Here is a 22,831-nt window from a genome sequence, read left to right on the forward strand (position 1 = left end):
TTGTTTTTCATTCAATCCACCGGAGGCTAATTGCCACCAGTTTTTTTTCCATTCTTTTATTTTATTTCACATTGACATCGATGTATTTGATATGTTGACATGTTGAACTTTTTTTTTACAATCCATAAGTTTGTTGTAAATTCAGCAGAATTTTTTTTCTCTCTTTTTTATCAAAAAAAAAATTCTAAATTGCCTGAATTTTTTTTTTTTTTTTTTTTGTTATTTTGAAAATTTCTTTTCACTCATTCATTTATTCATAATTTTTATCACCATTGCGATTTTTATTCAAAATGGCCATCATCATCGGAAATTAATTGGATTTTTTTTAATGAAAATAAAATGACGGAAATGACAAAAACTTTTATCTGTATGTTTGATGTTTTTAGAGTCAAGGATATATCGACTTACACACGGATGTTCAATGTGCCTTTAAGTAATCATTGAGATTCGTGATTTTTTTGAAAATTTTTTTTTGTCATTCAACTTTTAATATTGATTTTTGTTTTCATTAATATTGTTGTTGTCTATTTTTTTTTCTAGGACTCTACAAACTATTCGATATTCCTATTGTATTTTTTCTTGTAAGTGAGTAAAAGGTGGGTAAAAAAAAATATTACACAATAATTGTATGTGTATGATGATGATGAGTGATCCAGGATCTTTTTATTTATTCGCTATATTGTTATATAAATTCTAAATCTCACGCACCCAGAATGCAGACAGATACCAGATGTATAATGATAGTGAATAATAGTCTGGAACAGAAAATTATTATTTAGAAAATTACTTTAGAACGCAGAATCAAACCAAAATGGATTCGGCTATGAACATCGACATTGGCGTATATAAATTCGATGTTTGTTGGTCATATAATCACACATACACACACTGTTATTCTTGATCAACTTGGCGTTTTGTATGTTTGTGTGTGTGTGTGTGTGTGTGTGTGTGTGTGTGTGTGGTGAGCAAGCAAGTGTGTTCATGCAGAATATATGATTCAAGGATCTCTATGTGAAGAAATTTATTTTAATGGCCTTGGTCATAATGTTATCTATACGTTCTGTATGTTTCTATTTTTTAGCATGTTAATATGTTGTCATCATCGTCATCGTCATCGTCATTTGTATAATATATATTTGAGAATTGACGCGCCAAAAAAAAATACAAAAAACAAAATTCCTATTTCATATTGAAATTTCGATTAATTCCAGATTGAATTTGCTGAATCAATTCTATTCACTGTTTGAAAAGTTATCCAATGTAAAAATTGTCATAAATAATATTGCTACTCATTTTTTTTTTTTTTTTTTTTTTTGATGGTGCAAAATGATAATGATAACACAAAATTAACCATAACTCGTATAATCCATTAATGGACATATGGTCGTTTTGCAAGATCTATGGATGTATTGTGTTTGTTTTGTCTATTTTTGGCAACAACAAAAAAAAAAACAACAAACAAAACAAAAAAAAACGATTTTATTCTTAAAATGATTGCTACTCATTTGTTATTATTAGTAGTAAGACCCTGAATCCAATTGAACTAAACCAAAAATAAAAACCAAACGTACATCATGTTATTTCGTATGTATGCATCAAATATTCTATTCGACGTGCGTGCGTGCGTGTGTGTGCGTCTAAATTGTCTAAATTGGAAATTATCCCATAATAACTAATGATAGCCAAATGAAATGAAAATGATTCTCTCAATGATATTGAATCATCATTGAATATATAAATTCAAAAGTGCAAAAAAAGTAAGTCAAATATTTTTTCCGAACATTTTATTTTGTCCATGTCAAATGCATAATATGATTATGTATGCATGAATGCATGCTTGTGTTATATTTTTAAATTTAAATTTTTATTTTCATTGAATTATGCATATCATATTATTCAATAATATTTTTATGAGCAACAAAATTCTGGCCATTTATATCATAATAATCACCATCATTAATAATCACAGTCTAATCACAATCTAAGAGTTGGATAACGATACAATAAAAAAAATGGATCATAAATCAGCCATTTTTGTTATGCTTTAGATCGATTCAAACCGGCAAACTGAAACAATAATTTTTTTCCAGTAATTTTTCAAACTTTTGGCCATTATTTGAATTCTGACAGTTCCCAGAATAACTTGATTTGAACAGTGAGGTTCTGTCACAATTTGTCGAAAATAAAAATGTCGAATACAAAATGGTCGAAAATATTTGATCGAAAATAATAAAGTCGAAACAACAAAAACGTCGAACAGACAAAAATGTCGAAAATAAAAAAGTCGAAGATTGAAATGTCGAAAATGGCTTGAGCCCTTATCCCTTAAAATTATCACTAACGAAAAAGACTCAAATATTATTTTTTCATTTCAATTCTGGATAATCACAGATTAAGATGATAAAATTTTATTTTTATTCGAACTATTTGGATTCATATTATTATCAATTCACTTTATATTTTCATTCAAAGTTGTTTGTGATTATTATTTGATTGTTTATCGATTTACTACAGCATCAAAATTATCTGTAGAAATATAATAATCACTCGTAACGAAGTTTAAGCACAAGTTTTATTTACGGTGATAAATATCAGTTAGATGGTATATTAATTCAAACAATATATAAGTCGCCAACGTAAGCCAAATCAGAAGTGAAGTCTTCTTCTCTGTCCATCGTTTTTATATGCCTTTTTCCAATCGATATTGGTCTTTGTCATTGATTACCAAACGACTCATTGTTGGTCATAATGCTGGTAATCATTCGTCATTCTTGTCTATTAGTCATGATTAGCCATCCTGGTTTGTTGCTACCTATTTACAAAACATCGTTACCATTATTTGACTCATTCCTTGTCATCGATATTTGAGTCTTCTGGATGATCTTCAGATTAGTTATTTTTACATATCTTTAAGTAATTATTGAAGAGTGGGTGATAAAAGGACCATTCAATGTTATGAACGGTCTTCACAGGGCCAAAAATGTTTATTTTTTTTTAGTTTAGGTTTTTTTTTTAGTTTAGGTTTTTTTTTTAGTTTAGGTTAGGTTAGGTTAGGTGATCTCGGTTCATTAGATTAATCCAAACCTCACCTTCGGTGAGGTTTGGATAAAACTATTGTATTGACAAACAATCTAGAATAGAGATCAAAGTCTAAAATACTATAAATCGGTTCATCGATGTTTTACACTTTCGTCTCAGAAAATTTCCTTGTCTTTGACAATAATAAGTAAAGTTTTCGTTTTCGTTTTCGTTAAGCGCTCACTCATTTAAGGGGATAGGGGTTTTCGACCTTATTGTGTTCGACTTTTTTATTTTCGACATTTTTGTCTGTTCGACGTTTTTGTCGTTTCGACTTTATTATTTTCGATCAAATATTTTCGACCATTTTGTATTCGACATTTTTATTTTCGACAAATTGTGACACAACCGAACAGTGATGGAGAGGAAAAAAACAATGGTGTGGTGGATAGCAATTCAAACTGAATTCAAACTCATTTGTTATTGGCTTTTAGAATTTTTTTTTTTGTTCTCTTGCTTTTTACATTGTTGAAAATTTCGTTTTTTTAATCAATAGAATGACTTATTTTTGATCATTTATCTTTATTATACATGAATTGATGACAAATTTAAAAAAATAAATCAAATTTTTTATCAATTTCCAATGATTGATTATACTGCCAAATTTAACATCAAAATTAAATAGACTTCTTTTATATCCAAGTGATCAGTTCTTAGATCAAATTATTTCGGATAGAAAGTAATTTCAAGAAAAAATTATCTCATCATATGAAAAGTTTTCTTTCTATAAAGTATTCGTTCTCGTTTAGTCAATAAATAGACAGTACATTCACAGGAATTTCGGATAAAGAATTAATTGGCTTTGTAAGAATAAGACAAAAATTGTAAATAGATACAATAATTAGTATGATGTAATATAAACAAAAACTGATGAAAAAAATACTGGACATCAACTTTGATAACAAGGATTCAACGTTGTATGTTTGATTCATTAGAATTTTTGTAGCTAAAAAAAAAGTTTGCGAAAAAAAAAATTCAAGATCAAGCTGCAAATTAACTTTTCTCTCTTGATAATGTAGAAATTTCTTTCAATTAAAAATTTCAAAAGAATTAGTATGAAAAAGTTTCAAGTTTCTTGAAATTTTCTTTTGAAAATCTTTAATTTCAAGTTTCACAATCATAATGATGTTTACATGTTTGTATCTAAATTATTCATAGCTTGTTTATCAACAAGAAACACATTCGGTGGATGATAAATAGAATTTAATTAAAAAAAACGCTTCTTGATTGAAGAATCTGAAAATGAATTCTTTTCAATTCAATTCTTTTTCAAGTACAAACGAAAAAAATTTGAGAACAAAATTTTGATGTTTGTTGTGTGCAAACGCACTATGAAGCAAATATACTAATCAGAATCTGGTTACGTACACAAATAGTATGAATATACGGCAGAAATTTATATACAAAAACAATCAAAAACCGAGTTTTTCATTTCAATATTCAAATGAAATGGAAAAAAAAACATTGAGAAAATAAAATAATGAAGAGTAGTGAACAATAACAATAACAACAACAACAACAACAACAACAATGATAACAACAACAACAACAACAATGATAACAACAACAACAACAGTGGTAACAATATTTAATTTGATGTCATTTTTCAGATAGGATAATAAAAAAAGTTTGCAAAAACAATAACAACAACAACAACAATAATAATAATAATAATTCAATAATACAAAAAACTTTCATCTATTCTTTCGTTTCACGTTTTATTGAAAATCCTTTTTCTTTTATGTTACTATACTAATAAGAATTAAAAGAAAATATATTTATATTCTGGAACTTTTTTCAATTTCATTCATATTATAATAATCGTTGAAAATCTTAGAAATCAAAATGAATGGAAAATAAATGCTCTTAAGTCGATTATGATGATGGTGATCATGATGATGATGATGATGATGACGTATGGCTATCAATAATTTATTTTTTGATAGAAAAAGAATAAAAGTTGGCTTCACTTCAATGAATTTTTGTTGTTGTTGTTGCAATTTCACTCAATTTTCATTGAATGTAATGATTTTTTTTTTTGTTATAAACAGTGGTTCACACATCGAATCATAATTGAATATAATGAATTACCACTCGAATCTAGTATAGTTACAAGAAAAAAGTAATTAAACCAATGGAGTGACGTAGAAAAAGAATGTTAAAAAAACGAATGAAAAATTTTTTTTTCCAGTGAAAAGAATGTAATTTTTTTTGGTTGTTCCAACGAAATAATACATTCAATCAATCGACAACCACACACAAAATAACAATAAAAATAATTGTCTTTTGAGTGAAAAAAAGAGGTGATTCACTTTTTAACAGATAATTCATGATTAGACACGTAAATCATTAATAAAAAAGTATTCAGAATACAAATAAATTAACATTGATTATTATACATCAACATAAACATGATTGTTTTCATTGGTATATATTCAAACAACCTTCAAAAAAATGTATCGATAAAAAACTTTTCAAATTCTTGATGATTATAAGAAAAAAAAATTATAATAATAAAAAAGTTTTTTCAACATCATCTTATTTCGATTCTTATTATTCAGTTTTCCCTGGAAATCATAAGGGATGCATTATGTACTTATCGGCTCATCATTGATCATCATCATCATCATCGTTATGATGAATAGAAATCAAATCATAATGTACATATAAATACGCATGAATAATTTTTTTTTCCTTTCTCTTTCTATGATCAAACATAGAATATGGAAAAAAAATCAAAATTAAGTGAAAACTTACTGTCAATGTTGTATTATTATTACTTTATTCTCTTTACGTGATTTCAAACTTATTTTCTAACATAATCATCATCATCATTATCTTTGAAATTGAAATTTTCCAAAACCGCATTTGTCAATTTGGTTTGTAGATGGATTCAAATTTCAACATTCAAATACTACTAGACAAAATGAATATATATTTGTTTAGCTCATTGTTTATTAGTTGTTTTTTTCTTTGTTTTTTCTGTACGAACAAACATGTTGTTGATTTATTTGTATGATTCAATAATCATTATCATTATCATCAATCTATTTGGATCAGATGACAAATAATCAAGTAATCGAACAAATTATACTGAAAAAAAACACTGCATAAATGGTGATATTAGTTGTATAATATATTCGTATTACTGGTTGACTTTCAATTCTTGAGCAAATATGAATTTATTTATTCATATTTCATAATACACATGTACACACACACACACACAATAGAAATGTGGTGCACATTTATTTGCCTTCACAATGTACAATGAATATTTACAAATAAAATCCATCATGAAACTATCTTTCATTCATTGGTGGGGGGAAACAAAAATATCTGGCATTCACAGAGTTCAGATATATGGTTTTTTTTGTGTCATAAACAAATATATAGCAAGCCTAAATGGAGAAAAAAAATGAAATGAAAAATATATTCAATTTAAGCAAATTGAAAAGAAAAAAAAAACAAATGTATTTTATACATGGTCGACACATTTTTTTTTTCTTTGGTACATTGTAGAAATGAAAGTTTGTCAACTTTCAAACATCATCATTATTATTTGATATAACAATTTATAAAGCCGAAAATTTTTTTACAATTTTTTTTTGTCAAACAATGACAATAATGTTTTCATTGATTTTTACGAAAAAATTTTCATCGATTTATGTATAGACAAAACATTTGTTTTAATTCTCAACGTTAAAGTTTTTTTTATAATTTACGGAACAATTATTCTCTTTTTATTCATTGGAAGTTTTTTTTTATTAAACTACATTGCACATTACTAGCTCATTGAATTGGAAATTGTTTTTCTCGGATTTTTTTTTTTACTTTCCATCAAATTCTATTGAACATCGTTAAAAACAAAAACATCATTTCATCATGCAAAAATTCGATCAATATGAAACGGATGGATGCCTGGCAAAATAACTGGTGAAACCAGGTGAAAAATTTTCTGTTCATGGAAAATATTTTTTGTTTGACATTACACAGATGTGTGTATTATTATGTGTTTATGGTGTGTGTATGTCGGTGCAATCAAATCAGATAGTATGAAGAATAAAAGCTCAAAAGAATGAACATTACAGTGTATAGAAAAGCAAAAAAAAAGAATGTCATAAATCATTTTATGAATAAATTCTCCGTTTACATCACCGTGATGATAATGATTATTTCAATGTTGTAAATTATGTCTAAATATGTTTCATGTTATAGTGAAAAAAAAACATTTTGTATTTTACAAATGTAAAAATCTATTCATTTTACTTTTTTTTTGTTCATAATTATGATCAACATGTAATGTTGTAATGTTGAATTATAATTAACAAATTAGAAAAAAAAATGAAAGTTGGCAATTTAAATAATTACCAACTTTTTTTCCTTGGGAACAATGTTTTTTTTTTGTATAAGATAAAAAAAATCAACCAGTTTTAAATGTAGAGATCCTAACTGATATCATTGTTATAATTTAATCAAATCCAGAAATAGAATTCAAGTCAAATCAAGTAATTGGATGAAAATCTTGGAATAATGGATTCAAAAAAAAGATTTCTGCAATCAAAAAAAAAAGAAAAAAATTCAAGATCATGACAGATATCAAATTTATCAAATATATCATTCAATGTTATAACAATGATACTGACATTGAAATCATTTGATATGGATTGAGCGAAAACAATTCAATCTGATAGAATCAAAAATAATACGGATCAATATATCATATCTTAAGTGATCGATTGAAATCTTGAATCTATCCGAATCGATTGATCGATCTATTTTTCTGACGAAACAAATTCGGAAAAAATAGCATTCAATCGGACAAATTTTATTTTAGTTTTTTTTCCACATCTTTAGAAAAATTCTTCAATTGCAGCTGAAAATTCCTAAGTAATGATGGAGAAAAAATATAAGTGATAAAGCAAAAAGAACCAAAAAAAAAAAAGAAAAAAGCAAATTCCGTTTGAAAAACTTGTGCCCTTAACAGTAAAATAATGATGTTTTCAACATTAGTTGTTGTTGTTGTTGATCAGAACGATGATGATGATGATGATGATAATGATGAAAGTTGGAGGACAAACTGGAATATGAATCGGATTAGTTTGTCAGTAGAATCAACATATTTTTTTTTCGCAAAGCAAATGAATGTTGATTTCGCAAAACAGGAGAAGAAATAAAGAAAAAAAAACCATAACGACAGCACGCATCCTTGGTTTTACGTAACAGGATTGTTATTCGATTACATCATCTGAAACCGCTTGGATGAAATAATCAAACAAGAAGAAAAACCAACAATTATCTTATATGTATAATCTAATGAAACAAAATCCGAAACGAACCATTGCCTTTCCATTTGTTCATTTGTATATATATTTTATTTAATCTAAAATCGGATTCATCATTACTTTATTTTCTCCTATGGTTAGGTTTCCTATTCATTCTTATTTTATAATATCTCTTAAAATAAATGTTGTATTCTTCGTCACAAATGAGCTATAAGAACAAAAAAAATGAATCAGAAAAAAATGCTTTCAATAAGACACAAAAAATGTTTTTTTCAAAATTGATTGGAAGATTCTTTATAAATGGAATCTAAACACAAACTCACATAAATATATCTGGTTGTTCAGTCATTGTACCAATGCCTTGAAGATGGGCTTAATTTGTTCAACAAACTTAAACAACATGTCGTTCGTTTTTATTTGTCTGAATGTTCTGTAACCAATATGGCTATCTGAAAGAAAATAAGAAAATATTACTTTCCATAGGATAAAATTCCCTATGATTTATGAAGTATAAGAGCTTTTTTCATGAGAAAAAATCTCGACAGATTTTTAGAAAAGCTTGAATAGATTCATTATTCTGTATTCGAACAACAACAACAACAACAACAAAACCTTGTGTGTTCCAATGAATTCATATGCCGTGAATTTTCCTTTTTTTCATTACACTTTATTCTTTTTTTCGGACTTTTATATTGTGGTTCTAATGTAAGGCCATATTATGATAAATTTATAAAATATATCAAATCATCAGTTGTATTCATTATTTTTATCAGTGTCATCATTGAATTTCACTCATTCAGCAAATCAATAAATATGAAACGATCAATTTTTCTTTTTGTTCATTGTCTATTCTCAAGTTTGTCTTCTAAATGGTCTTCTAGGTCATTATATTGTTTTACTCATTATAATGCTTTGTGTGTATGTGTGTGTGTTTAATCTTAAGAAATTCAAAATAATACACGAATCAGAAATACTTGATCATGTTTTTTTATACAGATCATTATTTTTGTTGTTTTATCTAAATGGTTTCGTATGAAAAAGCATAATTCGATTTTAATTAGTTTGTTCGCATTATAATGGGAACGTGTTGGTCTGTTTTTTTTCATTATTTGATGCCCATTCTGCAAAATTGTGTTTGGATAAAAACGATTCTAGATTACTTCATCATGTTTGAAATAAAGTACCATTAACTATTATTCTATTCACGCTTTTTACATGACAACAATCCGAGCATTCTGGAAAGAGCTTTTTATTATTAGTCTAGCATTCATTGTTAGAATGAATGAATTGAATGATTCACAAATTGCACACAACTTTTTCTCTTGTTTTTTTTCCTTTTCATTTTCTCTCATCTTTTATTTTCATTCTCTGCAGCTATTGTTCTCTGTGTTTGACAAGTTATAACATCCATTACATTCCATTTTTGTAAATTCTTTTAGCTGTTGCTGTTTTGAATTCTTGATTTGAAACTAATGCAAACTATAATAACAACTACGTTATCGAATAAAAACGAAATAATGAATATCCAATGGGTCAAGGACAAGATCACCTTGGGAAACATATTTAATCGCCATCAACGATTCCAACGTAATGATTCTTCGAATTCAAATTCGAGTACAAATTCCGCACCGGTTACAGCCACAAGTACGCCCATTGCAACGCCTGTACATCATCAACGTATGGGTAGCAAAATTGGTCGAAATCAATCACCGGTCCCTGCTGTCACAAATCATCATCCTCAACACCAACCAAATTTGGCCTATTCAAATCGACAGAATAGTTTTCCTGCACCGAGACCAAAAAAATATTCACAGACATCAGGTGGCCACCCTAAATTGGCTGTCAAATCTAATTCAGCTAGTTCAATCATTGCTAATCATGGAACATCAAGTGGAAGTTTACGTCGTCGCCGTTTCAAACAACAATATCAAGCACGGATGACCGAACGACGATTGTCGAGACAAGGCAGTTCCGGCACATCTATATCCACTAGCCAGGAATATTCTAGCACTGGAACGAGTATAACAGCGAATCCGGTGGTAGATCGTTTATTAGATTATATTCGAGAAAATTACACCAAACAAATGGAACCGTTTCCGTTTGAAATTGGCAAAAAGTTTCGCCTGACTTCCTTCGGTAAGTTTATGAAATTATGATTAGTTGTATTCTGATTTGAATGAAATTTGATTTTCGGATTGAATTTTATGTTTTTTTTTCCTCATTTAGCTTCATTTCGAATGGAATCCGGTCAACTATATGGTACATCAAATTTCGAACGAATTGGTGATTCGAAATTGATCAAATCAGCCGATGAATTCACCCAGATCATACTCGCATCGAATATATTATTTAGCGATATATTGGTAGAGATATTATTTTCTGCCAAAATTGCTCGCTTTATGATGCGTGATAAACATTTACGAATATTCATCGAAAAATGTATTGTATATGTTGAGATGGCCATCGATCATACAATGTCGGCCAAAATTAAAATCTTACGACTTGTGTCCATGGATGGTGTCGAGGCCAGAACTCGTGGCATACCATTTCCATTAAATAAAAGTTTCGATGCTTATGCATTGAAAACTGTACATACGATGGCAGCCAATTCGGAACAATACACCAATAATATTGTCTCCATCGTCAATCAATTCTGTGATAATCTCATCGAAAATGCACTCAAATCGCTTAGTTTGATGGATTTGTTCTGGTAGTTTCGATGATCATTTACAGAAAACATCTTAATACAACGAAACCGGTCCTAAAACCATCAAATAATTTTCCCATAAACATTCCATCTATCCATTATTTTTTCAGAAAATCATCCTAAATTTTACAAATTTTCCTTGATTAATTAAATGGTCAAAAATAACGTACTTTTGTTTGTTTGTGTTTATATTTTGTAATTTATTTCCCATTTTGTAATTGGATAGTCGATTAATTTTTAATACATGGTAAAGGCGAAAAAAAATCGTGTTGGTAATCAATTTTTTAGAATTTCTTTGAAAATAGTTTCACAGCAAAAAAAAGATAATTTTGCCATAAAATAGTTACTAATGGTTTGTAAATGTTTGTTTGATCAAAACTACTAGAACAACATCGATGTTTGCCTCAGTGAACCAAAAAAGTTTGATTTATTGCCGTCTACCCACACAAAAACAATTTGGAATACATCATCATATTGTTTGAACAGTCCAAAAACTTCTACAAAACTTAAGGTATAAGAATATTCTAACAAATACCGATTTGGCTCGACTTTTTTTTCCAATTCATATACAGTTTTAACATCTTATCGTACTAATTTCAGGATGATTATGGTAGTATGTGTGCGTGCTAAATTCATGGAAAGCAATGAAATAAATTCAGTTTCATGTATGAATGAATATAAAGTGGATAAAATGGAAAAACTTTTTCTTTTACGGCGAAACATAGTTTATTTCAACATTTACCTACAATGATAAACATAAAAAAAACATGCAAAAAAAGCATCTCTATAGAAATTTTCTGTTCATTTAAAAATGCGACTTATACTCAGCATATATAAAGAATAAGAATACAAAATTTAAACCAGAATACTGGAATAAAATTTCAAAATACCAATGAAATATTCAAAATATTCACAAAGAATGAGATAAATATAAAATTTTTGTTTTTTTGCTTATCTTGTTGTTGACACAGAATTCTCATGCGTATACTCTTAACAACCACACATGGACACAAATGCAAAATTATTGAATACAAAACAATGTATATGGCCGAAAAAAAAGTAGAAACTTTGATTTTTTTTTCTAATTTAAAACATTGGGTGCATGAAACATGAATATCGGCTAACAACAACAACATTATTATCTATATTAAACAGAAAAATGCAGCGACAAAACACTGGAAAGTATGATCCAAAATCGGATATAATCAACCAAAAGACAATACATTAGATATAAATAATAGGTGTGAGTGGGCAAACAACAGATGCACACTAATCAGATATATATAAAAAAAACAATAGCCATGAGAAATGAAAGAATTTAGCAACAACAACAAAATTGTAAGCTTGTCTCACTTTCCATATAATTTTGTTCGAATCGGATGATTCTCATCATCAAAGATTTGCAGATTTTTTTCTTCTTTTCATTTTCATGTTGTTTTCATTTTTTTTATTGTTGTTATTGTTGCTTTTGATGGCAAGAATATAATCAAGATTAGTGTAGTGTTTGTGATGTAATAGCTGTTTTTGTTTTGTTTAGTTTAAAAAAACTTTTGTTACTTCATTGTTCAAGTTGATTCGTTGGAATTCGTGTCATGTTATGTATTGTGCTACATACATTGTCAGTATTTTTTTTTATTTATATATTTCTAAAAAAAATAACAAGAAATTAGATATCAGAATAATACGAGGGTGTAAATTTAGAGGTCTGGATTTTTTTTGTTAGAAAAAAATGTTGACATCAGGAAGTAGCATTTACGAAATGGAAAAAAATTGACATAAAATTGACAGGTTATCGAATAAGAATGTTATATAATAATGTTATTTAAGTATGATCATCATCAACACCTCATTATAAAATCAATTTTGATCATCAAAAAAAAAAAAAAAAATATATAAGCGTCAAAAATTTGAAGCTTCCATGGATGACATAAATTCTTTCTGGTTTCGTAATAATTCCATCATTCTTAATTTGATTTTCTTCAGTTATTGGATCAAAATTTAGCCAAGAATTTATTGGATGAAAAAAACATTTACAAATTAATTTGATAAAAATAATCATTCGTTTTTTTTTGGACAAAAAAAAATTTCAAAAAACTCAATTCGAAACTCATACACTAGATGTCGCACTAAGATTTATTTGTATTTTTTTTTTTGACTAAAATTATAATCAGTTTTATAAATATTTTCTTGAATCTTGAAAATTAACAATAATCTTACAGATAACTAAATCTGACAAAAATAAGAATAATTATTATTTTTGTAAAAGCATTTTAAGGCGAGCCTCATTAATACAATGAGAAAATTCTCGGACATATTGGCTGCAGAGAAGAGATTTTTTTCCATTTATTTCGTAACAACGAATCAATTTTTCTTCCACTTCTTTACACGGCTGCTCTCGCGGTCCATCTTTTTTGTCAAGTACAGTTCCATCGAAATGTTTTTTCAAAACAATATCATCAATTCGTTTCACTTCGGTGGCCATTAATTGACGATTTTTATGTATCAAATCCTTGTTTAATCGATCCATTTCTTCAAGATTCTTACGCCACATCATCTGATAATGCTGTAGTTTACGTTCATATTCACCACGAAGCTCGAGCAACAAAAAGTTGGGATCAAATCCTGGATTGAAGTTCGGATAAGGCTGCTGTGGTTTATTATGAGTAAGTTTTTCAAATTCATCTAACGTTTGATTGTGAACATTTTGTTGAGCATCGTGTGTTGGCAATGATGGAAGTTCAGGATAGATAGTTGGATATGAAACACCTCGAGATGGATCACTACTGGCTGTGAATGTATTCGTATTGGGTTTGATTGGTTCAGTGACCGGTGTTTTAATCGGAATATCTGCATTTGTTGATGAACTGGTGAGATTTTGCTGTTGCTTCTGTCGAGTCATCTTATCTCTCAACGATTTAGAAATCAGAATCTGATCCCTATCATCGTTGACGATCGTAAAACGTGTGTTAGCCATTTTAGATGAATAGAAAAATTTTTTTCTCAAACTGACAAAAACCAATCAGTAATTTGAAAATGATTCAAAATGCTCAAGAATTTTGCAACACAAATAACCTTAAATGAACACATATGTTCGCGAACTTTTCGGAAAATTACCCAACAAAAATGGAATTTCCTGTAAACATTCTTAGTTTATTGAATAATGAATACTGTTGTGATTATTGTTACGTTGACAAATCAACTTTAATTTTGATGCATTTGTCAATTTTTAGGTTGGGACGTCATTTCAATCATGAGACCATTATCATGCACATCAATCTTTGTCTATTTATTTCTCGGTTATATCATCTATTCAACATATATTTTTTACACGTTCTTATATCCATCAGAATGTTTGGACAAAGACGCTAAAAAATGTCTGAATCCAGCTTTTAAATCAACTGATGTATTTCAGTTATTCCTATGCACTTCAATAGAATCCGAGACTATCATTGCTGTGATTGATACGAATTTAGATTGTTATCATCATAATGTATCTTTTAATTTAGCCGAACCATTTCAATTGTAAGTATTGAAGTATTAGATATATGCTTATGAATAATTATGATTTTCCAAAATGTAGAAATTTTCAAATTGAACTCCCACCTAAAACATTGAATAATGGTTCTTTATATCAACATGTCATCCTAACCAAATTGATGAGTTCATATCAAGTGACCACTAATATCATACAATCGAAACACACTGTAATATTTGTTGCACCATTGACACGTTATCTTCTCCCCACCGAAAATATATTCAATCTTTTGAGATCAGATAATCTAAAAACGACTCAATCAACCAAAGATTCAAAACGTCCTGTGACACATTGGCGATCAAAAGTCATTGTAAATGGATTACAGGAACCATTTTCTCTATTCAAATCTGCTTTGCCCTATGAAATGCTATATCTGTTTCAATTGGATAGCAAAGATCGATATTTACCCATTATCGTCATAAGTGATGCCCGTCAGCGTTTACTAGATTTACAGCAATTACCAAAAGAAAACAAACCACCTGTTAATATGCCATTGGAGGTCATTTATGAACCACTTCCAATGGGAAGACTTCGTTTGAGTTTATTGATTGAAAAAGCGTTTGAAACCATGAAAAAAATGGGATTCGGTGAACGAGAAATCGAGGACGCAAAAGGAATATTTTTTGAAACAAATGGCAGTTTTTTATTGTTAACTATTCTGATCGTTTCCTTTCATGTAAGAATTTTCAAATATTGAAACACTTTCTAATATTATTTTCCTTAGGCTTTGTTTGATTTTTTGGCCTTCAAAAATGATATACAATTTTGGCGCCATCGTGAAACAATGGAAGGATTATCATTCAATTCAATATTATGGCGTTTCATATCCCAATTCTTAATTACATTATATCTAATGGATCAAGAATCCAGTAAATTGATAACCATTCCATCGATGATTGCAACCGTGATTGAATTGTGGAAAATGAAGAAGCTTGCACACATTGAATTTAAAGGTTTACGATTGATACGTAAAGCTGATTATCGACCTACCAATATGGAAACAAAAACTATCGAATTAGATAGTTGGACGTTGAAAATTCTTAACTATTATATCCTACCACCTTTGCTTGGGGGTGGAGCCATTTATTCAATTCTTTATATCAAACATAAATCTCTTTATTCATGGGCTATTCAATCCGCAGTCAACGGTGCTTATTGTTTCGGTTTCATCTCGATGTTACCACAATTGTTTATAAACTATAAACTTAAATCTGTGGCTCATTTACCTTGGCGTGCATTCATGTACAAAGCGTTCAATACATTCATTGATGATTTTTTTGCCTTTCTTATACCTTCCGTACCAACCAGTCATCGTTTGGCAACATTTCGTGATGATATCATTTTTTTAATTTATCTTTATCAACGATGGTAAGAATCATTTTTTAATTATATATAATCAGAATTAACTCTTAAAACCTACAGGCTTTATCCGATCGATCGTAACCGAATGATTGTAGCTCAATTTGGTGATCAATCTTTGGCTGATGTGAGTGAAGAACAAACAAAAACGATGGCACATAAAAAGAATGATTAACCTTCTGATTCGATTTGAAAATCGGTTTCAATTCAAAGTGCAATGTGGAAATATACAAGTTTAATATTATTTCTAGTAAGGACAAACATTAATGTATTTTCTGGAATTCGTTCTGAATTTGTTGTATGTCGTCGTGATTTGAATTTCCGATTTAATAATACGAAGAAAAATTTCTTATTCTTTTTAATCATTTGTATCATGCACAAATATTTATCAAACGGATAATAAAAAGGCAGAATAATTTGAATTCAAAATACTGAATTATTCTTTGTTCGGATTTCGTTGGAATGAGAAAAATGAAAAAGAAGAGACCATTCTTTGATTGAATATTCGCTATTATTATACCATAGAAAAGAATAATAAGTTATATTCTCTCAATTTTTTATGGATCAGTTTTTCATTTGACTGGCCGCTACTACTGTTTGGACTTTTTTTTGGTAAAGAAAATTTAACTTCATTTTGAATTCGATTTTTTTTTCTTTTTTTATTTCAATCAACACAATTACCATTCATAATTTTCAGTATGTTAGTTGTCTGTGTCGAATATTCAAAACAAACATTATAAAAAATTGATTTTTTAGATCAGAATTTCAGGAATGGACATGTAAAAGAATTACGTCATTGGCAAACAATAACCGATATTTGATTTTTATTGCTACTATATCACATTATATTCATTATTTGGATAAAATTTTCAACTAAAAGACTGACTTTTCAGATTTTTGCAAAAAAAAATTTTATCAAAGAATTTCCTTGGACTAACAGGCGTTGTTTTTTTATTCTGTTCAAATATATCTTCGTTCATGTTGATGATAATAATCGGATCAGATGGGCCCACTGACGATCGAATAGATCAATTCGTATTTTTGGGAGTGGTTCCATTTTTCTATATCCTTCACTCTATATTTCGTGTTCGGCCAAAGATGAATTTTTTCTACCTATGAATTCATCATTTATTTTAGTAATAAATTGCTTTTGGCTCGATTTTTTTTGGCAATACATAACATAGTGAGAATAAATTATTAATAATTATATCATATATAAGATTTAGATCTCATTCGATTGTTATTGTTATTTTCGTTGCAAATAATTGATAGCGGATTAAAAGAACTCAACGAAATTCTTCAACATTAAAAAAATGACGAAAACGACGACGATGAGAACATTCTCCTTCAATTCCAATGTTTGATCTGATTCAATCTTTTCTATAAATATAAAATAAAAGTGATAGAAAGATTCTTTTTCGGAACATTATTATTATTTTGATTTTTGTTATTACTATAGATTTATAGATTTTCTTTGTTTTTTTACCATCATCTTGTTGTTTGAAATATTGAAATAAAAAAAACAAAGCAACTAATAATGGCCGAAAAAATGACCATTCAACACAACAAAATATATAAACATAAAGCCATAAGAAATATACGATATTTTTCTTTGAATTCTTTTGGATTCGATATAAATCGTAATTGTATTTGACAAATTCTGTGAAGATATTTTCAAATATCTATCCTATATGTATCAAATGTGAAGAAGAAAGAAAAAAGATAAAATTACAGAACTGTCAATACAATAAAACTTGATAAAGAATAACTTGTGATGAAAGAAACTTGAATAAAATTGAAAAGGATATATAGAGTAAAAACCAACAAATCACTATTCCGGAACAAACATGTTTCTACTTATACTCGAGTAAATGACTTGCCAACGCATTGAAAATTCATGATTCTAAAAGGAAAACATTTTATCAGGATAAAATGTGGGAGCTAAAAATCAGGATTTTGATTTAGAATTGATGGAATTATTAGCGAATAGAAAAAGTATTTACTTTACAATATCGTGGCTGCTGCAAAAACATTAACTGATTTCTTCTTTTACATATAAGATTTTAAATGTAAAACGAAGCAATTTCCCATTTCTAATCTATAGTTGTTCATTTTTAGCTAGAACTATAGTCGTAATTGAAAAATATCGTAATAAAAGCTGACAAACAAACAAAAAAAAATTCTATTAGATTTCCAATTCAATCTGTAATCAACAAACAAATAAATGAAAAACAAAAACAATTACGGCCAATCGGTAAATAAGATTCGAATAAAGAATCAGGAAGTATTGAATATCATTATACAGCCATTTTGAAGGAACAAATATGATATCATCATAGTTTTGTTCATGACTCCAATTCCAATAAAATTAATACTGCCATCATCTAAATCAGCCATATGAATACAAGAATAGCATCTAGACTCTAGTTTTTTTCAACAAGCATCTTGAATTTGACCACCATATTGATGATGATGATGATTTTCATCATTGTTATCATATAAATACATAAATGAATGTTATACGGGTCAAATTTTTTTTTGTTTTGTTTCTTTATAGAAATAAATTTACTTTTCAAAATCAAACTTGCACACGCACCGTCGATTTATGTTCACCAATGGGAATATCTCACGTCTTTTTTTCTTTTTGTTCAAATTATTTATTTGATCGCTTCATGATAGTGAATGTTTTATAAAGAAATATTCACTGATAAACATCCCTCTACACTACCATTTGATTGATAAAGTCTTTTCTGGCTTTGATCCTAATTAAATTTTGTTATCCCCAATAATGATGATGGCGGTGGACCGAGACTAATTTATGATGTTAATGATGAAGAATCTAGAGGCATCATGAGGAATTTATGCTGGTTAATGTAGAATCGAAACAAAAACATATCTAATTCTTTTACACATCAATGAGTGGAAAGAATCTTAGAGGTTTCATCAGCAAACAGAATGTTCACGATTTCAATCTACAAAATAATAAAACCAGGTGAACAGTTTGGATTGAAGAATTTCAACTCTCATCTGTATTATATAAATTGTTTGAGGCATTAATTTTATTCTATTGTTGTTCTGAAATACTCGAAATATTTTTCGTCATCAATGTACGTATGTGTAATGAAATTGATTGTAAATTTTGTTCACGTTTCTAATCAATTGTGATACATAGTTATCAACGATGATTTTATTTTCTGGCAAAAAAAAAAATGAATAAAAACGAATTTCTTTTACTTGTTCACTTCTAAATATTCTTCTTGGTCATTATTCAACCATAAGAATCCTGAAAAACACAATAAGGGCTCATTTTCTGTTTCACACTTGTACACAAACACGCACACACAAATTCTAAGAATCAAAAAGAAACTACAAATTTTATTTTCTTGAACACGAATCCCTTCGAGGAATTGTTACATATACGTATGTTTTTGTTGCTTATTATAGAAATAAAATAGAAGTGCAAATCAACAAAAAAAAAGAAAAAATCTTTCATTTTTGAATTATTGCCTCAATCTGAAATCGCGTAGGTATGTGTGTGTTTGTGTGTGTGGCGTATAAATGGTATTTTGATATCTCAATACGAATCAAAAACGATTTAAAAATGAAAGTTATATGGAATGATTGAAATAGACCAACAAAAACTCTTAGATGATGGAATAAAAATGGTTTTTTTTTCTCGGAATATACACACCAGGTTTAAAAATTTTGTAAAAAAAAATGTATAAAGATTTAATATAAAAAAAATCTTATTGAATAACATTCATCATACAATGAACAATAAACAAGGCAAAAAAAATAATACTGGCCTAGAAAAAAAAATTGTAAATTGACAATTTTTTCTCAAATTATCATCACTAAAATGTCTGTGAAAAATTGTTCGATAAATTATTCTCAGTTATTACAAAGTTATATCAATTATTCATTGATAAAAAATGACAAAATCATAGAACTGAATTTCAGATCCATGAAAATATATATAAACATTATTTTCTGTAGAAAAAAAAATAACATCGAAATGAAAATTTCACTATACAGCAAAGTTTTGGATAATCCAACAAGCTCAATGTATATTTAATTAATAATGAAAGCTTTTCGCTGAATAAATGACATGCATAAAGAATATATATAAAAATGAACAACAATAAGTATTCAAAGTCTATCAATCATAAAATTATAGAACGATCAAATTCAGTAAACAAAACAACAATGATGATGACAATAAGAACTTTCTTATCGGACTTTGATATGCATAGCAAAAAAAAAACTTATTATCTGATATATTTCAATTATTTCTTATCTACAATATCAACTTCAAATATAGACTGTTTGACATATTAAAATAATGAAAATAATTTCTCATTATATATCATACAAAAAATGAATCTTACGAATCAAGTCATGACATTTCAATTGGGAAAAGTGTGAATGAGAAGAAATCTGTTAGTTTTATCGCTATTATTTTATGAATAGTGTACAAATGATGTATGATGTTTTTATTGATTCAGCAAACATCATCACAAATTCAATCATAACATTGACAGTTCTAATCAAAAAATTCTTTCATAAAAACAAGTTGCGACATTGGCCACCAAGAAATCATGAATTTTTTTCTGTTTTTTTCTAATTTTTAATTCTCTTGAGTGGTTTCCATATTTATCAAAAACTTTATCATCAGAACTAAACTTATAATAGCTATACACACACACACACAAAGTTAATTCATCTCTCAAATCATAATATACAAAAAAATGTAATTTGTTCTAGATTAAATTGTCATTGGAAAAAATCAACAACAAACATATACAAAACTTTATTAATTTTACTATAAAATTCTCAATAGAATTCTCATGCAATTAATCTCATAATTATATGAACAAATTGATGTGAATTTGTTTTTGGTGTTTTTTGAATACCTGAAAAATCAAAATAAATCAATGGAAAATAATAAAAATCACAAAGATTCAGATGATGGAATTTTTTTCAAGACACAAAAGCCCCAAAGGTTTTTTTGTCATTATCATTTTCAGCATCATCATCAAATAATCAGGTCTTGACTTGCTGAAATGATGGTGCATGGATAATTGGAAATCTTCTTCAATCTCAAAATAAATTCAAGGAAGTGAAGCGAACTTTTTTTTTTTTTGATTTTATTTTCCAAGATTCATATACACACACACGTACGAACGTAACATTCTAGTTAGGCTCCTTCGGGGCTTCATAGCTTGTCAAAACAATCAAATTTCATCATCATCATCATCACCATCAACACAATCAAATACATCCTTGATTATCCGATTTTTTTTTGGTGCACTGTAACATCATCGGTTGTTGTTGAATTAGGGGCTACTATACCTAAGCCCAAAAATAAATTGCTACCCTCTTCATTGCTTCGAATCATGTTTTTATCATAGATTCAATCACACTATAAGGTTGTCATGAGTTCTTATGATCAACCGACCAACGATGTCAATAATATTATGTTATAAATAGTGTAGAAAAAATGGAATTTTCATTCTATTTAGTTTAATCTTCTTTTCGCTTTTTTTCACTTCTAGGCATTTCACAGTTATGATGTATGGGTGTTTTTTCAATCTTTGTATCTTTTTTTTCTCAATTTTTCTTCATTATTGCTTAAACATTTTATTATTCGACAATTCTTTGATCCTTTTGACTGAATATACAGTAATTGGTATTGGAATTTTTTCTCCACATGGACATCATCTAATATTTGGTGGTTTTCATTCAATGAAATCATTGCTATTCAATTAGTCGATTTAGCTGATGTGAATGTAAACTATGCATAAAAAATGAGAAATCAGCTTCTAGCTTATAATTAACATTTTTATCTTGCATATCGTAACTAAATTGTTTCAGTCTGTTTTCTTTTGTTTATCGAGAAACATCATATAACCAAATAACAATTGAATCAACGAATCATGAAAGTGGGAGACTGTTTTTTTTTATTCCAATTGAAAACATTTATTTGCTCGTTTGTACACTCTCAAGAGAGACAAACATGATTATTTTTTTTTGTATTTGTTGATTCGTGTTATCATTTACTATAGAATGACTGACTGATTTTGTGAATCAGCAAGAAAACTTTCTATTTGGGCCTTGATAATTCAAAAAGAAAAGGTGAATTTTGCTGATTTTTCAAAAATTTTTTTTTTCATCGTTGCTATTGCTGTTAAATATTCCAACTTCATTATAATAAACAACAATAATACGAATCCAAAGTCGTATTCAATTCATTTTTGTTTGCAATTAATTTCATCACAATATTATCCACATAACAATCAGGGAGAAAATATATACGAATTGATTGCTATTCATGAATTCGGTTATAATAAAAGTTCCAATTTTTGAACGGTGAATAAAAAATTGACAAACTTTCTCTATTTTTTTCATAATTGAGTTAAATGTGTATGATGAAATTTTCTTTATCGTAATAAATTTGATCATATTCTTTGATTCATACATGAACATTGTCCTTGAAAAGAGATAAAAAATCAATAATGTACATCCATATAAACATAACAGAAGCAAAAATATTCAATTTATTCACAATAGACTCACCAAACCAAATTATACGAATTTGAATGATTTTATTACAAGACACAATAACAACAACAACAAAAAAATTTATTCATTTTTTTTTACTGGCCATTGTCTTTTGTTATTCCATTTTTATTAAGCTTTCAATTTGATTGAATTTCATCGAATGGGATATATAAATTTGCAATAAACAATATAGTCATATATAATTTACTTGAATATTTGATTACATGCAAATGACAGTTATACAATATGACTGATAACAATATGAATATTTTATGAATCATAACATTTTGTTTATGAAGTTATCAA

At 28.0% G+C, this 22,831-nt stretch overlaps 4 protein-coding genes across 6 annotated transcripts in view; 3 read left to right on the forward strand and 1 right to left on the reverse strand.

Moving 5' to 3' along the window:
• The window catches only part of Fkbp12 (peptidyl-prolyl cis-trans isomerase Fkbp12), an 83,863-nt gene extending 78,520 nt beyond the window's left edge, over positions 1–5,343 (forward strand). Inside the window, exon 4 of the mRNA XM_075735776.1 lies at positions 5,332–5,343. The gene's annotated coding sequence lies outside the window, so the exon portion shown is untranslated. The remainder of the gene's footprint in view (positions 1–5,331) is intronic.
• LOC124493210 (uncharacterized) lies at positions 876–11,239 on the forward strand. Of its 3 annotated transcripts, XM_075735688.1 has the most exons (4): positions 931–1,584; positions 1,683–1,757; positions 9,738–10,499; positions 10,590–11,239. In XM_075735688.1, the coding sequence occupies exons 3-4, from the start codon at positions 9,836–9,838 to the stop codon at positions 11,075–11,077; spliced, it is 1,152 nt and encodes a 383-aa protein (XP_075591803.1). In that variant the 5' UTR covers positions 931–1,584; positions 1,683–1,757; positions 9,738–9,835; the 3' UTR covers positions 11,078–11,239. The 3 variants fall into 3 exon arrangements, with proteins under 3 accessions (XP_046912245.2, XP_046912247.2, XP_075591803.1); XM_047056289.2 differs by having other exon boundaries at positions 876–1,757; XM_047056291.2 differs by having other exon boundaries at positions 876–1,757; positions 9,803–10,499.
• A 1,828-nt stretch (positions 11,240–13,067) lies between these two features.
• Positions 13,068–14,169, reverse strand: LOC124491481 (uncharacterized). The gene has a single exon (XM_047054125.2). The coding sequence runs from the start codon at positions 14,042–14,044 to the stop codon at positions 13,322–13,324; it is 723 nt and encodes a 240-aa protein (XP_046910081.2). The 5' UTR covers positions 14,045–14,169; the 3' UTR covers positions 13,068–13,321.
• Positions 14,095–16,393, forward strand: LOC124493164 (lipid scramblase CLPTM1L). The gene is made up of 4 exons (XM_047056242.2): positions 14,095–14,592; positions 14,651–15,281; positions 15,330–15,973; positions 16,028–16,393. Exons 1-4 carry the CDS (start codon positions 14,321–14,323, stop codon positions 16,137–16,139), a joined length of 1,659 nt encoding a protein of 552 aa, XP_046912198.2. The 5' UTR covers positions 14,095–14,320; the 3' UTR covers positions 16,140–16,393.
• The last annotated feature ends 6,438 nt before the right edge of the window (positions 16,394–22,831 follow it).

This window comes from Dermatophagoides farinae, chromosome 1, assembly GCF_024713945.1.
Source record: "Dermatophagoides farinae isolate YC_2012a chromosome 1, ASM2471394v1, whole genome shotgun sequence".
Classification (NCBI taxonomy): Eukaryota; Metazoa; Arthropoda; class Arachnida; order Sarcoptiformes; family Pyroglyphidae; genus Dermatophagoides; species Dermatophagoides farinae.

Bases quoted from the DNA above. Each gene is read 5' to 3' on its own strand.
- LOC124493210 (XM_047056289.2), top strand. From the start codon at position 9,836: ATGCAAACTATAATAACAACTACGTTATCGAATAAAAACGAAATAATG. The intron at 10,500-10,589 runs GTAAGTTTATGA...TTCCTCATTTAG, and splicing joins GTTTCGCCTGACTTCCTTCG to CTTCATTTCGAATGGAATCC.
- LOC124491481 (XM_047054125.2), bottom strand. From the start codon at position 14,044: ATGGCTAACACACGTTTTACGATCGTCAACGATGATAGGGATCAGATT.
- LOC124493164 (XM_047056242.2), top strand. From the start codon at position 14,321: ATGAGACCATTATCATGCACATCAATCTTTGTCTATTTATTTCTCGGT. The intron at 14,593-14,650 runs GTAAGTATTGAA...TCCAAAATGTAG, and splicing joins TTAGCCGAACCATTTCAATT to AAATTTTCAAATTGAACTCC. The intron at 15,282-15,329 runs GTAAGAATTTTC...TATTTTCCTTAG, and splicing joins TTCTGATCGTTTCCTTTCAT to GCTTTGTTTGATTTTTTGGC.